We start from the raw sequence: 18635 nt of genomic DNA, 5'->3' as shown, positions 1-18635 counted from the left end.
ATATATGTATATACACAAACACTAGATAATTGCTACTCTCTATTTCCGCAACAACACCCTAGGATTTCTTTTGTGACTATGGTCAACGTTTGCATCGGATGGGTAAGTCAGGCAGAAGATGGTTTGTACAAATTCAAAGTTTTAATGGCTGTTAAATAATAAAAGAAAGGATATTTGTACTATGTACATTCTGTCCACTTACGGTACTCTCAGCTGGCCATGCACATTTTATTGCACATATCAACAGTGTACAAGGATCTTGAAGACGTCTTAGCCATACAAGGACTGCATTTAAAAGGAAAAAAAGCCATTGCACAAAATATTGAAGCCATTTGTATTATACAGCCAACTTTAAGAAAAATATTGAAGATTAGTATCAAAAGAAATATTTTTAATTTGGGGGAAAAAATCTCTTGGAACAAGGATTACAGAGCTTCATGTTTGCCGTATATACACATAAAAAAATATTTCAGGACCTGCGTTCTGAATGCCCATCAAGGTGCAGCAATCTAAATTCCTATTTCTATATCGACCTTGGCATGTTGTTGACATTGAATATGCTCTTTGCCCAAGATGCCTTTCTCTTTTACATCACTATGCTGTTTGACAAAACAGGTATTTGTGCAGTACAGAAGAATATTAAAATATATTTTAAGTTAGGTTAAAGTGCACAGTACATTTGATAGGAAATAACTGCTAGCTGCCAATCCAAACGACCATTTCCAGTAACTGCCCCCCACCTCTCGCCCAGCAGAGGGCAGTCTTGGCATTGACCTAAGGTCGTCTGTGTTCACCGCATACTGCCCTCCTGCTGTCTTGTTTTGCATTCACCCTTCTATTTCTCTTATGAATTGTGGCGGCTGCTGCTCTCAAAACTTACAGTGGCTTTTCACAGAAGTGAAGCTGCCGTCAGCCTTCACAAGACTTTGAAAGACGAATGACCAGGCTATCTGTAACGGCGGGGTCAACGCGCATGCATGTAACCGTGTCTGTGACGCCGTACGTGGCTGTCTCGAGCCAACATGCGTGGTCCCTTTCCTTTGCTGGCTCTTCTCCAGTCATGTGTTGACGGAACTCCCTCCTTCCTAGGCTACTCAGTCTTCCGGACACCACTTACCTAAGCCTTCTCCTAAGCCTGCCTTGGTGTAGCAGGCAGCTGCCCCACCAACTGGCTAACTCATTTCTGTGGTCTCACACCAGAGACCGTGAATCTCGCTTTTATGGAAGTGCCAACTAAATTACAACACAATGAGCACGTCTGCTCTGAATCGTTTCCTCTTTAAGACTGGCGGGTGTGAGAAGGGCCGGTTTCCTGATCCAGGTCCCATGTGCCGTCTGCCATTCTCACTCACTCAGTCAAAGCTGTCCTTACAAAAGCTTTTGATCAAACAATGCACTTTTTATTACCTCTACTTACCTAGACCATTTCCTTGCTATCTACCTTTGGTGCTAGATTTTCTTTCGTTAGCCAAGTTGCAGTGCAAAATTATACTTCAAGACCCATGATGCTAACACTTACTACTCCTTTGTGTTAAAACGTGAATGTTTTGTGCATACCAAAATAAGTCTGAATCCAAAAAAAATAATTGTTCACATTTCATCTTCAAGTTTAATATGCCTTTTTTTTCATCACAGCTATTTACAAATAACTTTGGGGTGCTCTCTTGATTTCAGTCAGTTCGTTATATGAGAGGATAACAGGGCTGCTGGAATGTAGGAAACTGGATGGAATGCAGAAATATAAATAAAACCAATGTTCCATAAACCAAAGTGTAAATAATGCCTCCCCAGAAAACAGTTCTTGTCACAGAAGCACCTGTTTTTGGCTTTTTTTTTTTTTTTTTGGCTGAGTCCCATACACCAGAAAACATGATTACTGAGACCTAGAACTACTGCACACCAAAGAGGATAGAAAATAATTCAATATTTATAATATTAAAATAAAGTGTTTAACCACAAAAAAGCAGTAATAAAATAGTTTCCTAATTTACAATTTGCATCCAAAGGATGAATAACAACTCACTAATAAATAATATTTATATAAATATTTTGTATGTCGAAAATAGTTTTTTAAAAGGCAATGGTCTCAAGAAACGTCTTGAAAAATTTGGTGGTGGAATACCTGATTGAGTCCCCCTCCCCCCACTAAATACACAAGAAGTTTGGTTGGAATAAAACGAGTGCATCTTGTTGCAAAAACGGTTGTGCTTGGTGTGTTGGTAATGGCAGTAGGTGAGCGTGGAAGGGATGAAGGAGGTTGTAAAAGGCATTGATGTGCTGCTCAGTCCTTCAGTGACAGCTCCCTCACTGGCTTTAAGGTCAATATCTCTCAAATCTTAACAATGGAAGTCAGTTCTGAAAGGCGGAAAATCTTCCCTTCTGTCCTCCCTTCAATGCAACCAGAGCCAGAGAGCTGACAGGCAGTGAGCGGGAGGGTAGGAAGAACAGGTGCTGAGAGCAGAGTTCAAGATCTCTGACGAGACAAGAGTCTGAACCGACCCAAAGGAGAGAGGAGCTGGTTTCATGTGAACAGAGTCTTTGTTACCATTACATCTAGTAAGGCTTGAACGGTAATGCCCACTTTGACCAGGCCTTTCTCTTCAAGGATGTGGTGGGGTAGACACAGTTTTTCCTAAAAGGAAGAAGAACACAATGTCAATTTTTAGATGACCAAAAACATAATCATAAAATCTTAGAGGACACTACTGACAGGAGTTAAGTTGAGCTCTGACATAGGCCTGAGTATCTCGGACTGTGCTCCCTCCCTTGCTTTCAACCCATTGGCAAGGATCTTTTCCATGTTTGCAGAGAAAAATGACGATTTTTCACAAGTGAAGGTTGTTTCAGAAAGTCTCCCAAGCATCTTGAAATAAGCAAAAGATCAAAACATTAAAAAAAAAAAAAAAGGGATGCCTGGGTGGCTCAGTGGGTTAAAGCCTCTGCCTTTGGCTCAGGTCATGATCCCAGGGTCCTGGGATCCAGCCCCGCATCGCATCAGGCTCTCTGCTCAGCAGGGAACCTGCTTCCTCCTCTCTCTCTCTGACTGCCTCTCTGCCTACTTGTGTTCTGTCAAATAAATAAATAAAATCTTTTAAAATATCCTTTTAAAAAAAAAAACCTGTATGCTAAATAACTGAGCTAAAGAGTCAGGTGGAAACCAAACACCAAGATTATATTAGCTTACATTCTTGTAAAGCAAAATGGCGCAGAGCCTCTCACACGTTTAAAGGAACTAGTACACTCATTTATACAGACCATGCACCATTCTACTGGCCATAAACCTTGATTTTATTTGCTGTGATCTCTGAAATAGAGGTATGCTGGTAGCCTTGGTATCCTTTCTTCATGGTTTATGAACATCCTTGTAAATAAGTAATTTTAACCACAGCCTTCAACAGTCTCTCTTTTAGGACTCTTTCATAAAACTGTCAAAGACACAAATGTCCTGTTACTTTCTCATGTTGTATTTTTGCTCTTGGGAAATGGCCAGTATATACAAGTCAAGGAAAATAATCAACGCAAATCACTCCTTGGGTGGAGAACCCCACACGCTCAACGAAGCAGTTTATAAAAGAACACAACAAAATAATCTCAGACCTTTGTCATCTGGCTCTGGAGTGAGGGGAATCTCCTTGGCTAGGAAAAGACTCCACAGCAAATACTTCCTCTTGTCTACAGATCCTGGTATGTCCTCCACAGCCCAACGAGTGTTGTTTTTAAGGACAGTTTAAATAAGATATGTGTCACGCCCCAGGCAGTGGATGCAGGGTTTAACATGAGGCCAGTTAGGGTCTTGGACACTTCTGCTTCATTTCATGTGACTCTTGCTTGAAGAACCAGATCTTCCTGCCTCCTCAGTGCAGAGCTCTCCATAAATTACCGCAAATATAGGCATGCCGCTCTTAGAAAAATCTTCAAAGGACATGCCGTGACATCTCCAGTAAGTTGTTCCAACATCTGAAAATGTCATTCTCCTGCACTCTCTCCATCACCTTATGACCCCTATCCCTCCTCCTTCCCTAACTTGTGGTAAATGCAGAGTACCTCAGACTATCTGGCACCAGGTCTTAAGAAATGGCCACGTCAACATAAGGCAACTGATTCTTTAGAACACAATTTTAACCATTATTTTGCATGTCTGCTCTGTACCATAATAGGGTTATCTTGTCAATGGCATAGTTGGTGGACATTCATTTACGCTGCTAGACAACCTAGTAGCCCCATGTCAGCCTGAGGAAGGATGGGAGGCTCTGTGTGAGCTGGGCATCACGAGCCACGCGTGAGGCCAAGATGGGCCATAGCCAGATGTCAGGATAGATCCTCTCCCCATGCCACCTGTCACAGGCTTGTGAAAGCACCTCAATCTGGCATTTCATTGCTAAGGTTGGTTCCACAGGGGCAGGGTTGTGTTTACCCCATTCTTACGATCTCCACAGCACCCCAGTTGACATCAGGCTTCGTTGGAAATTACAAATGGCCACTATTATGGTTAAGCTTCTGGTACAAGGCATTACTTGGGGGGGAAAAAAACAAAGTCTTCTATTTACACCATATGCTAAAATCAATTCGAAATGAATTAATAAAGAGTTAAATGAACATCTCTCCTAATAAAATAGAGATGAATCGTTAGCATTTTCTCTTATAAATAAATGGAGAATTTTCTAAACTAAAAAATGATCCAAAAATTACAAAAGATAAAAACAATTGATTGCCTTAAAGTTTAAAGCTTCTAAGTGTCAAAAAAAAAAACCAAAAAAAAAAAACCAAAACCCAAATTGGGGCTCCGAGGAGGCTCAGCTAGTTGAGCATCTGCTTTTGGCTCAGGTCAGGATCCCAGGGTCCTGGGATTGAGCCTAGCATCAGGCTCCCTGCTCATTGGGGAACCTGCTTTGCCCTCTGCCTGCTGCTCCCCCTGCTTGTGTACTTTCTCTCTGTCAAATAAATAAATAAAATCTTTTTTAAAAACCCCAAATTAATTAAAAGATAAACAACAAACTCTAAAGAAGTATTTGGATCAAATTACAAAGGGTTTTATGATTCAATGAATCATCGAGAAAAGCAGTAACAGATCAATAGAACGCTCGGTAAGGAACGCAAATAGAAATCTTAAAAGAATAAATACTCCCAAGGCATTTTGAAAGACACTTTGCTTCTTGACCACAGTGTTTGAGTCCTAAACGTGCCTGAATTCAAGTACTAATATTTCCACAGGGTCTAAGCTCTGTGTACAGCATGGCTTTTATGGGGCTACGTGCCCTAAACTCAGTCCTGCTTGAGATGCAACATGGCCCCATTAATGGCTGCACTCGTCCCTCTGAGGAGTGCTGGCTCCAGGGTTCCAAGCTAGTGGCCATGGTTGGGAAGGGTGAGGGGCTCCAAAGAGACAGGGAGGGGAAAAGTACTGAGATCTCAACCTCCCACTGATAGGACTTCTGGAGACGACACAAACTGAACTACCTTACTCGGCCTTTAGTTTTCCAAGCGGCATTTCTCACCTTCTTGGTCTCCTCACTCGTAAATCTGGTGTGGAGCCCACGAGTCTCACTTCCACCCTCAGAGATGGCAATGAGAAGTACACAGAGGACATAAAAAGGTACTTCTCAATTCCTTTCTGCCTTTCTCCTTTCATTCAGATGCCCTGAAGAAACCCAGAAGTACCCACTTGGATGATGTCGGAGGTACCTACAAAGACTAGCCTAAGGTAACAGAAACATAAAAACACAGCAGTTCTGTTATTTTACCACAGGACTGGAATGAAGACTGATAGGAATGATGAGTTGAGGCACTGGCTGACAGGCTGAGCGAGGGGAGCCTGCTGGAAATGAAGAGGGTAGCCAGGATGGCCTGAAGGCCATCTTCCACCACACTAGTCCTGCCTCTGCATAGGCCAGAGGGTTTTGGGGGGAGGGTCCCAGAAGTGACCCAGAAGCTGGGAGAGAGAAGGAATGGCTGTACATTTATAATTGGATCAGAAGTGACAGAGAAGGGCCACGTAAACCTGGATGAAAGGGATTTAAAGCGGAGATCACTGTACGTTCACACTGACTTTAAATGCATTTAAATTTATCCATCGTTAGAGGAGCCTAGCAGCTTTCCTGGAGAACATGGCACCACTGCTGTGTTTCCTTTTATAGCACAGGGCAGAGTCATAAAGGAGTATCTTCCATAAACGCAGTGCTTCCCATGGCCCCTGAAGAGCTCGTGTTCTATGTTGCTTCTCCAATGGCGGAATCAGTAAAGGTTCCCTCACAGCCCATCACCCAACTCTTTCTAGAGCCCCAGCGAACAGGGAAGCCATAAGCAGTAAATGCGAACTCAGAAAGATCTCCGGGGCCCCTCCTACATGCTGGGGGCCAACACTACGGATCTGCATTGCTTATTTCATTAGGATAGCTGTGTAAGGCAGGTGTAATAGCTCTCTTTTCCAGATGACAAAACTGATACGTAGAGAGGTTAAGTAACTTTGTTAAAGTCCCAAAGCTGGTAAGTATAGGAGCCAGGATTTGAACACGCGTCTCCTCTCCCAGTCCGGGCTCTTTCTACAACATCAGGCAGCTGCCCAGAAATTCCTTCATCTGGAGGTGAATCTGTGCCCTGGGGACAGGAAAGGGCCTCTATCCTGAGAAGCACCATCAAATTTCATATTGGGTGGGGGGTCACAGAACCCTCGATTCGGGGACAGGCGTTAGCTCTGCGACCTGGTTTGTTGGGCTTCTTCTCATCAAGAGCAACAGACCTCTGGGCCGGGTGGAAGAGGCCTCCCGGGAGCACGGCCGCCTGGCTCTCCTCTTTCTACGGTTCCTTGTGCTCCCACAAAGCCAGGGACCTCCTCCCCGGCCAGCCGCTGGACTAAGATGAAGTCACTGATGCCTGCATAGTTCAGATCTGTCAGTCTGTTTCTCAAACGCCCGTTCCTGCCCCTGAAGTGACTGAACTTGAAGCAGGACCATCTATGTTATTTTCACATGAGCGAGCTTCAAGTTCCTGCCACCTGAGCATTCTGGGGTCGGTTTCTTCCCATGTAAAACGGAGACCATGTCCCACTCCTAGAGACTTGTCCCCTTCCGTTTGAGTCTCTGCCTTCCAGCCCTGCCACCACCAAGTGCGTCCTCCCTCGGGAATACTTCATTCTCCACGCATTATTTGCTCGTTTCCTCACTTCCCGAACCTGCACCCCTGTCCCCTGGCGATTCCTATATACCTTTCAGGTCTCGGGGTAAAAACATCACAGTTCCGGAAAGGCTTTGCAGACTCCCCGTTCCCTACCAGGTCTGATGTCTGATCCCCTGCTTTACAGAATCTTGTGTCACCCTGAATTCCATTTGCTTTGTCTACTAGGTCAAGGGTCCAAAACCCACTGCCTACAGGCCAAGTCAGTCCACAGCCTGTTTTTGTAAATAAAGTTTGACTGGAACACACCCATCCCTGTTCACAGCGGGTTGCTGACGGCTGCTTTCAGACTGTTATCAGCAGAGCTGAGTGGCTGTCCCATAGACTGCAGAGCCCACAAAGCCCGCCATATTTATCATCTGGTACTCGACGGAAAAATGTTGCTGACCCCCGGTCTAGATTGCAGGATTTTTGAAGACAGGGTCACATATCCCCAAGGTCTACGACAGAGACTTACTCTAAGAGTGTTCCTTCGGTATTAGAAGAATGAATAAATGAACACAAGCACAAATAAAATCACACTGAAGAGCCAAGATACTGGACCTTGATGGTTTCAAAGAAGGAAAAAAGTGCACGTTCTCTATATATCTGATTGTTTATTGAGAACTACTTCCAAAATATGAATCCTAATTTTAAACCTAAATCCCCTGAAATAAAATGTTATTAAAATATTTTTCATTTAATCCAAAACCACTTTCAGGCTTCTGAAATTTTAATCTGTTGTCCAGTACTTTTGACCCTGTAAGGTGAGACATCCTTTGTTCTTAGGATGTCTTATCCTTATAGAGCAACATGGATTTTAGAGAGATAACTCTAGCCACCATGCACTGAATTTAATTTCTTAGTAAAAAAACAAAAGGTATCAGGGTATCAAGAGCCTTTTTTTTTAAACCTATTTTCATTGATGAAATTCCTACTCGGTTGTCTTACTTTTGAGTTCTGTGGGACCCCTCACCACCAGCCCCATTCTGTGAGTGTCTTGCCCCGAACATTGAGCCACATGTGAATCATAAATCCATAAATAGAGGGAATGAATAGACATTAGTTGTGACATATTGTGGAAATCCTTATACTGAGGGGTGAGCTGTCACCAGCTGGAGGAGCTGGAGAAAGAGAACTTTCTCTTTCAAATAGATCTTTCTATCTCAAAGACAGAACATAAATAAACAATGGGTTCCTTTTATCAGGCACTGAAGGTACTGGAAAAATGGTCCTTCTTGTGTGAGGAAGGAGATTTAGGATGCGCATATAAATCATAGAACTAAATCCCTGCCCACCGCTCAGACGACAAGCACGTCAGCTTACATCCCCAGTCATGCTGTAATGGCGGGCCTCATGCGAGCATGTGGGTTGGTGTGTGGGTACCTCAGGGAAGAACCGTGGAGAGGCTTAATATTCTAAATAGAAATGAACAGCCTGACAATGGGCAAGACAGTTCATTCCAAGTTTTGCCTAAAGGGCTAAATTAATTGTGTTCTGCTAGTTACCATACCACTTGATTGAAAAAAAAATACCACCCCACAGATCCCAAGAGGAGCAGCACATTAGGGAACAGATACGTTAATGGCATGAGAAATGAAAGCACATCCAAAGAATCCTTTGATGCCAGGACTGAAATATGAACATAGCCTAAGAATGCCATCAAGTCAGCACTGAAAATTAAATCTGATCTCACATGATTGCTCTACTCAGTTTTTATCGATAGAATTTTCTTTCAAGTGCCACCCTGTAAGTCATGGCTCTTCTTCCCTTTTGCCCCCCACCCCTCCCAAAGAAGAAAAAAAAAAAAAAAAACCCAAACAGGGATCATTAAGGGAAGCCACAGTGCACTGCAGAGCTGGGTGGAGACCCAGAGAGCTGCTCTGGGGTGGGGAGTGGGGGCCACAGGTCAGGGCATCAATGGGCTGATTGGAACCTGGAATAATCACCCGCAATGTGTTTATTAAACAACTTATGGCTCAGGGTGCTCATTAGACTTTGCACAAAGGGCTTTTATTGTGTTACAGATTGAAGAGTACAAGATAGCACCAAAAACAATTCAGTACATCTGTGGGTTATTTATACACAGCCGAGGTTAGCTAAGTGGCATCTGCATACCCTGTATTTCACCAATCCACACAAAATCAGGAGGGAACAGAACAGCTCAGGTAACTCAAGGTATTCTTATGTAAAGAAATTCCCATTAGAAAATCTGATTTAGCAACAAAGAATATTTATAAATATACTCTTCTAACTGTGTGGTTCTTCCATATTCTCAAGTCCCCTGGATTCATGGAAACATTCAGAAAAATAAAATTATCTTCTTAGAAGCCATCTATGTAGACCCTTTGCAAATGAGTAAACTCGAAATTTATCTTGAGGAAGTTAATGTCATCATCTCCCGAATTTAAGAAATAGTATTTGGCAACCAGATGTAATGCAGAGCCTAGGGGAAGCTGTCTGAACCATGGGGCAGGGCGTTCTCATATTAGAGAAAGACATCCCAGAACCAGCAATATCTTGGCCAAGAAAAGATTCTAGTGGGTTTTTTTCTTTTAGTTACAAACTGATCACATTACTCCAAAAGTTATATATTAACTATATATAATCCTGTAAGCTCACTTAAGGTAGAAGCAGCTTGCTAATGTCACTGGAAAACAAAGGTTAAATAGACATTTGAAGTCATTAGGGACACTACATTCTTCTAAAATAAGAGCGTTCTTTTTGTTGGCTTCTGCCATAGTAACCCAAGTGCTAGGACCAAGATGTTCCATGACTCATGGCTTTATTTGAAAGCAAATACAGTCAAACCCATCACATTCTTGACCTGCAGTTATGATGTGATGTATCAAAAAAGAAAAACGACCCATTACATTATTTAAAAATATAAATCCCTTCTGAAAAACGCTTTCCTAAGAGCTCAGAGTAGACCTAACCGGGAGCAAAAAGTAAAAATATGCGCCAAGTGATGTGCAAGAGAATCCTCCAGGTGGCGCTCTAACAGCCATGGCCCCTCCTTCCAGGGACCCCCTGCACAGCTAGGTCTCATGCGGCAGGGCAGGGCAGAGGGGCTTCCTCCCTGTGGAAGTGGGCAGCAATGCTCCTTGGTGCCCCTCACAGCTCCCATGGCAAGCAACAGGGAGGAAGCCAACTGCATGGCCAGCAAAGCAGTCATTTGCCGATGGCATTTTTCAACTTGGGTCAATAATGGTATTACTAAAGACTTTAATAGGCCAAATAGGGCCCCAAATGCCAGTTTTCTGTCTCCTCTGCAAGGTAGCCCTTCTATACAATTGCCCAGTCCCGAATTAGGATCCGACACTGACCCAAAGGAAAGATTTCCATACCCTAAATCCCCTCTGCTCCTGTTCGAGAATCTTCCGCTCTACCCAGGGCAGCGAAGCTCCCTGGGAGAGAGAGAAGAACTGCAGTGCACTACTGCCGGCACTATGGGAATGAGAAAGCGTGAGGTCTGGATACACTGGCCACTGTCTTCCAGTGAGGGGGAGAAATTCTTTAACGGCAACTGCGTTCTATGAAATAGTTTGTGCTTTGGGAAAATCGGACGCGTAACGTCCGGCTTCAGAACTCCAGAGATCACTCAAGAGATGACAGGGAGGGAAGTCGGCCAGGCAAAGACTCAGATGGCGGAAGGGGCCTGTGATGGATCAGGGTGACAGAGCAGAGGGAGTGTGCGTGCACATGCAGGCGTTAGGCGGACAGAGCATTCCAGCGGTAAGTGATATAGATCAGCACTATAAAGAGAATATGGACAAGACAGAAGCTTAGAAGGTCCCTGGAGCGGAGGGCAGAAGTTGGTGGTGGGGGTTTCTCCCCAAGTGCCAGCAGAGTGTCAACAGTCTTTCGAATGTGATGAAAGTCCGACTGCAGGATGTCATACGGAGAGCAGAGGTCGGCCTATTCCGTGGGCAGCCATTAGAACAGAAAGAGACAGTGCATACAATTAAAAATACACAGAAGAACAGCTGGAAAGAAGTACACATTTCTGGTTACTAGCAAATGGCAAGAGTAACCCCTTATTTCAAGCAGGTAAAACCCATTCCACTATCAAAGATTTTTCTTAACCCATTACAAAAGAAAAGTAGCATACCCAACATGTTTTCGGCAAACAGCACAAAGAAATCCTCCACCCATGATGCCACCACTAAGGAATGGCACGTTCTGCAATTTATAGGTCATTCTGGCATCGAAACGGTTCGAATATTTCAGTGGTATCACGTGCTCACCAAGGGCGTAAGAATAAGAGCTTTCCACTAGGGACACTGAGGACATAACCTTACCCAAGGGAAAAATATAAACTTCCAAGTTGAGTCCCCACCTGTCCTCACCATTCTCAATGTGGTCTTCAGCCTGGTTTATGAAGACTGAATGAATATAAGTGAGTTCTCACTGATAGGTGATACGTACATCTAATTTTTTTTCTTGTTTTAAGGGTTATTGATAAACTCTGGGGAATGCTGGTTTTAATTATGTTCCTAACACGTGTCAGAAAGTACATTAAATTTCATGTTTTGCAGCCAAAGCCATAAGCCAAAGTCTAGAGGAGCCTTCTCAGATGTGCAGTTAGAATAAAAGTACATGCCCACATGGGGCTGTTAGGTGAATTTCTTCACCACTAAACAGGAACAGTGGGGCACTAGACTTCTGAGTCGGCCTCTGGATATCTGCAGCTGGATATCTGCAGTAAACCGTTTCCTGACTCACTGAGTTCCTCAACTGGAAATGACCACAGCTTACCATTAACAGTGGTTATAACTAATAGGTCAGTAGTTTTGTGTCCAAATTAAAAAAGGACTGAAAATATTTATATTTTATTTTATAAATATTTTATATTTTATTTGATAAATGCAGCTTTATTTCAAAATTGGCAAAGCACTTAAAATATATATAATCTATATTTTATAACATATTTTGCTACAGTTTTACCCTTTATTTTAGCCTCATTGTGAATTATTATTATTTATTTATTATTATTTATTTACCCTTTATTTTAGCCTCATTGCGAAGCAGATGCAAATCGTGGAGCCACTGAAAGATTCTAAGATATGAGATGCTGTCTTGCTTATATCCTCTGAAGTTAGTTTGATGCCCTTAGATAAATAGGAATACTACAATAGCAAGTGGGATGAATAAGGTGAAAAGCATTCAACTCTTAATTTATGAAGGTAGAGATGCTGCTGTGAAGGAAAGACTTTTTAAAGATATCAAATCTCCTTAATATTCTATTCAGATGATGCATCTTTTCTCAGTGGATTTGGAGGAATCAAATTACCACTGTTCCTTTCCTAAGAATTAAAACAGCTACACATAGATTTGATTTCACTGGGAGAGAGAGGCTGATCACAGACGAAGCAGATGGGGAAACATCTAAAGAAAGAAGTTTTTATTGCAATCAGAATTTTCTATTGCAATGTTGGGCTTTAACCAGTGAAATCTGAGCAAAGCAGACATAAGACAGAAGGCATCGACAGACTGAAATGTGATTTTCACAAAAGTGGGTATTTCCATGTTAAAAGCAAATCATTCTACCTCTAGTGTGTATTTTAATACATTTCCTGGAACCCTGTGGGAAATGTCTGGTTTGCAACCCGGCAGCGCCATCAAAGAACTTGAATCAGCTTTTCCTTGCCGTGTTCTTCAGCAGCACACGTCTCACATGGGGAACCAAAACACAACACTCTTCTCTGCCTGGAATTAATTTCATGATGCCACAGATTCTGGGCTTAATTCAGATTAAAGTGGGTAGGGGCCAGACTCACAGTCCATGGTGGCTGGTTTAAACTAAATCATAATCTTTAAAGGAAAAGGCATGGGTCTCAGATCATCTGATAGGCAAAAACTGGAATCCCCGTAACGGGGAGAGTGCAGGCTGCTGGGGCCCTCTCTTACCTGCTCTCTGATTCTGTTCCTCATCCCTCAGCAGCCCTCGGGGCAGCCTCTGAGGGGATGCTGGGGTAGGAACCAGGGCTGAAACCACTGTGAGAAATGAATTTTCTGACACTTATGCCTACCAAATTACAGTCATAATGAGAGGGACTTAGGGATTATACATTTCTTATCTTACAATTAAAATAGGAAAATGCTAAAAAGGAAGAAAATTTAAAGAGACAATTAAAGAGGCAAAATTTCACTCAAAATTAGTAATTACTGCAAGGCATTTGAAAAACACAGTTAACATAATCAGAGTCCTCAGAACAAGTGTGGATGCTAATTCCCACCACAGAGAACAGAAATCACAATCGCCACAGGTTAACTGATTCTCTTAGAGTCAACTCAAGAATGTGTGACTAAGGTTACTATTAAAAGATTAGCCCAGTTTCCCCGAATACTATGGACACAAACAGAAATGTAGACAGATCAGGCAAAAGATCTGGTTTATAAACGTTCTGAGCATCATACAGTCTAAATTCTAGGAAATTTAGAATATATTCAATTTATTTAAATATAATTTTAATTTTTAAGGTCAACACCTAAAAAGTATTTTTTTTTAATCCAAGATAACAAGGATCAGGAATATTGATAGTCATTCTGAACATTTTTAAAGTGCTGATGGACAAGGTATATAATCTGGAGGGGTGGGGTGAGGTAATGAAGGATTTCTAGAATTTTCTCCAAGTATATGAGAACTAATCATCAATTTTAAGGACTTATAGGAAAACTGTTATTATCAGTAAACTACTTTATCTAGAATTGTAACTGAAGGTGCTGCTTTTAAAATGTTTATTCTTGGGTCGCCTGGGTGGCTCAGTTGGTTAAGTGTCTGCCTTCGGCTCAGGTCCTGATCCCAGGATCCTGGGATTAAGTCCTACATCAGGCTCCTTGCTCCGTGGGGAGCCTGCTTCCCCCTCAGCTTGCCACTCCCCCTGCTTGTGAGTGCTCTCTCTCTCTGACAAATAAAATCTTTGAAAAAGAATAAAAAATAAAAGGTTTATTCTCAACAATGCATATATGAACTGCTGACCACAGGCGACCCTGCCATCAGGAGACTCATGGTGGGAAAGGAGTCTTATTTTCTCAATGGTAAACACATACTACTTGTTAAGAAATGCACCTGATTTTACACACTGGAGACTGACCCTTTTTAATAAATTATGAATTTAAAAACTGCTGTTAATAAAATAATAAATGTGCCAGTCTATACCTCTGGTTATCTGATCTCAAGACACACCAATAAATGTGCCAGTCTACACCTCTGGTTATCTGACCTCAAGACTAACCAGAAAATTAAACTTTGTAATAATAATCTCATCCCATCCCCCCAAAATTATTTATTAGTTATGATTTAAATTGATGCTAAAGTTACTGATTAGGGGGAAGAAAAGAGGCATAAAGCTCAAAGAGAAAGAATTCATTTCTCCTGTTCTCAAGATTAAAGCAACAACAAAAAAGAGTTGCATATTCAATTTATAGAATGTATGACAATTTAAAAAAATTCAGAGTAGTTACAAACTTCCTAAAACCTCACTGACAGTAGGGAAGTTACTACTGTTACTTTCAGATACCACTATTTCATTACAAAAAAAACAACAAAAGGCAAATATGAAAGGTATTGCAAAGAAGACTCAGCCACCATGTCAACTCAGCCACAATGTCAACTTGATCAACCACTTAGATCAAGATGATCATTGTTAGAATCTGAATGTTCTCTAGGATTTTATTTTTAACTCCATTTGGCCGATGCAGAAGCCGAGGGATGCCCTGTGGTCTCACAAGCCCCTGGCCTCTGTGCTGCCCAGGCAGGCAGGGGCCCAAGGAGTCTTCCACTAAGAGGAGCTGCTGCCCAAATCCTCTTCTCTACTTCTCTGCAGACAGTAATGACTATGAAGTTCCCTCCTCCTCTAAAGAGAGCAAATGTCTTAAATTAAGGACCTTGCTCCTTACAGAGGTCTGAGGCCAAGGCTACTTATTTAAAACCGAGTAGAAAAATTTCCCTGATGAACCAAACAAATACATATTTTCTAATACTTTTAATGCTTCATAAATCAGATGTTTCTCTGGACCTGCGACAACACTATTAAGAGCCCCAAACTGCCCTCAATTTGAATCAATTTGGAAACCCCCAGCTGCCAACCACGAATCTTCTACAAGTTTACAGGCCAAGGAAAGAAGCCTCAGTGCATTAAGGGCCTCACGAGTCCAAGGGTTAACCAAAGTCAGAGTCTTGGGTGATGCAAAGAATGTATCCTTAAGAGTCTGAGAGCCCACCAAGGGTAGGCCTGTCTTCAAGTTCGAGCTGATGCTGCAGCGCTACAGAAGTCAAAGACAGCCTGCACAGTCTGACCACCAGCCTCATTGCCGCAAGGAGCTCTGGGTGGTGCCGGCACCACCACCCAATCCCCAGATTTCCCCAGGCTCCCTGATGCGCCCTTCTACTGCCAAATAGGCCCCCCTAAGCAGGGAAAGCGATTAGAGAGCTGCAGGATTCAGATGAGCTTTCATGGAATCTTACAGCTCAAAGCACTCTGGGAGTCCGATGATTTCCAGACTGTGTTTAGCAATAGGATATCTTTCTTCCCAAAGAGAATGGTAGCTGGGAATCCACTATAGACTATGGGCAAAGAAGAAACCGCTCTGGCGGATGCAAAGGGGCTAGAATGATCTGCAGTCTCCTCCCCACCCCTTGGCTTTCCCTCACCTCCTGTGCTGGCTACTGGAAAGACTAGAGGGCTCTGAAGAATGTGGTTGGAATTTACTGCTCAAGTCCAGCACCTGCTGTCCATAGAGCGGGGCGCTCGGGCACAGAGAGCAGGGTTCCAACGCCAGATCCGCAGCTACGGAGCTGCGAGCCTGAGCTTCGGAAAGGGGTTCACCTCTCCCCACTTTGGTTTCCTCAGGGTATAGCCATCAAACATTTACCTCCAACCCTCCACAGTGAGCATGTAAGATGACTGCCTGCATGAGAAGTCCTCGATGAATGGTTAACTGCTGCTCAGTTTAAGGAGTTAGCCTCAGGGCACAGAACTAGGTACCAGCACATGTAGAGATAATTGACCCCAAACCTCTGTACTCTCTCCCTCTGCTCGAAGATCCCCTTCACCCACTCACTCTTCTCCTTCCAGGTTATGTTCGCTCTGTTTGTGTCCCTTTTGTGGAGGACGTGGTCCCCAAAACAAAACAAACGTACCCGAAATGAGCAGCAGGAGGGAAAATGACCTACACTGAAATAATTATTAGAAGGGATGTAATCCCCTCCACTGAGAAAGAAACTTGCCCGCGAGTGCTACTTCCGGTTCATTTTTAAGGACCTCTCCTTGGCAATCTCATTAGCAAGCCTCTACCTCATAGCAAATTAATAGCAAGTTAATTCTCCTGTTACCCTAACAGAATTGCTCCAGGTCCCCATTGCTAATGTCTTTCTGTGGTGTCTTCTCTCCATCAGTAGCAGCTGTTGTTCCAAATTCTGCCTGTTCCCCTGACTAAGGAGCCAAGAGGATAGAGCTGGCCTTAACCAGACATCACAAATAACACCCAGAGGTCCAGAGTTACCTTACCTGTTTTCATACGCTAACCTCCTGCAAGTATGCTGACCACAGCCCATACGAAGAAGGCACATTTAAAGGTAATCCACACCAGAGTGAAATGCTTCATGAACCTTGACTCACCCTGAAGCACAGAGCTAGGACTGTGTCCACCTGGACTTCTAAGGAAAATATAATGAACTAGAACAACTGGAACATTTTTAGATTGACTTCCATCCCTTCAGATTCTTTTATATGTAAAAACTTAACTACCCCGTGCTCAGCAACCACATTCCACGGACAGAACCTGACAAAATTGTATCAGGGGCCAGTGCGGCCTTTGCCTTGGAGCTTCCAACAGTGATTCCATGACAAAGGACACCAAATGCAGAGTTTAGAGCACAGCTGTGACCTTCCAGTCTCTACCGGGTGATTCATCACTGTCAATTAGTATAGAGCTTATTATAAACTACAGAATTCACCATCTCTGTGACTTAAGAGTATCTGTGAGAATCTAAGTAATGGAAGAAAGAAAGCAGGAAAAGCTTACACTGAGGAATTAACTGTGTGACTGGGAAATCAGTGACTATTTTGTTCCCCAAATATGAAGTGTGATGCAATTAAGAAAATGTAATGGTATAGGTTCTCTTTCTCTCCCTCTTTTTTTTGGGGGGGGGAGTAACCAGTCTTTTCAAATGTCTGATCGTATATGGAGAATTGCTGCACTTAGGCTTGTGATATAATTTTTTAATATAAATAATTAATTGTAGTGTACCACATACACATTATTACATCAACCCCCTTGAGTAATGCAAGAAGTGTATCTAAGAGAATCATTCCACCCCTCCCTGAACTCACTATCCTATGTCCAGATGACAAGATTTCCTCATTTCCAATCATGTATTCCTCGTTACTTCTGTGAGATGAAAGCAAGCTCCCTTGTGTGTACAGGGAGATCTGCCAATTACCTTCCAACAGCATTTCTAGTTTTCCACGAGAACACTCCTTCCTTAATTTAATATATGTCCTTAAGAAGTTCAATTGCCAACTAACCAACAGAATTTTTCTGGTAGCAAAAAGCTTAATGTAACTGTAGTCACTGGTAAAATGCTATTGGATTATCCATCAGGATGGATATATGTGTACACACACACACACACACACACACACACACATGCATACACATAACCACACATACACATTATACAGGATGAAAACTTGAAGGTCTCCTCAAATCTTAAAAAAAAAAATGTCAAAAATGGCCTAAGTAATATGTTTCTTACTAAGAATAGCTGAATGGGACCCTGGCAAGAAAGGTTATTTATTCCCTGTAACTCAATCTTCTCAGAAATTACGAACTGCTGATTAGTGCCATGGGACATGGTGCTAGGGGCATATTTCAGAAATTATGATACATTTTTCTGTGCATATTATGGTAATTTAATTCCTTTTCCCTACTTTAAAAGAAAATTGCAATTACCAATATCTACTCATAACACTTGGTTAAGGGCATCTACATTTCATTTTGTACCACCAGAAGCCAAAAAAATTTTCTGATGAGTTTAAAAACATCACAAGGGATTAGGTCATAACTCACCAGTGCTTTCTAGCACAGACACAAATAACTTCTGAAACTTGGTATGATAGTTTTGATTCACACATGGAAATCTTATTAGCCCAGGATTGGATCACATTATTAAAAATAGTATGTATAGGAAGTTTTACAAATATTTGAAGCCAACAAGGTATATACAATATTAATAAATGCACAGGCAATACGGACACACAGATTCACATTGTTGAAAGACATCTGGATTGATCACAAAGACATTTAGTCCATCATATAAAGATTATACTCTTTTTAAACATGAATTTCCGAGCTTTTCTTTATGGATATAGTTCTGACATAATGATGCTATAGTAGGTCTCTCCTTGTCTTCAAATAAGATGAAAAAAAATTACACCACTAACCCCTTACCTTCAATCTTAACAAGCTAAAAGAGGGAG

The 18635-nt window shown here is 42.3% G+C and overlaps 1 protein-coding gene across 4 annotated transcripts in view; it reads right to left on the bottom strand.

Moving 5' to 3' along the window:
• Positions 1-126: 126 nt before the first annotated feature.
• LRCH1 (leucine rich repeats and calponin homology domain containing 1) overlaps positions 127-18635 on the bottom strand; it is a 195645-nt gene continuing 177136 nt past the window's right edge. For 2 of the 4 annotated variants that reach the window (XM_032874018.1, XM_032874021.1), the window contains one exon: positions 127-2632. In XM_032874018.1, coding sequence (XP_032729909.1) covers positions 2522-2632 — 111 coding nt within the window. In that variant the 3' untranslated portion in view covers positions 127-2521. Of the gene's footprint in view, positions 2633-9561; positions 11068-18635 lie in introns of those variants that run through there. The other 2 variants (XM_032874017.1, XM_032874019.1) reach the window with 2 other exon arrangements.

The sequence above is a fragment of the Lontra canadensis genome, unplaced genomic scaffold, assembly GCF_010015895.1.
Source record: "Lontra canadensis isolate GAN:19392208 unplaced genomic scaffold, GSC_riverotter_1.0 scaffold51, whole genome shotgun sequence".
Classification (NCBI taxonomy): Eukaryota; Metazoa; Chordata; class Mammalia; order Carnivora; family Mustelidae; genus Lontra; species Lontra canadensis.
This window is presented reverse-complemented; position numbering and strand designations above follow the sequence as displayed.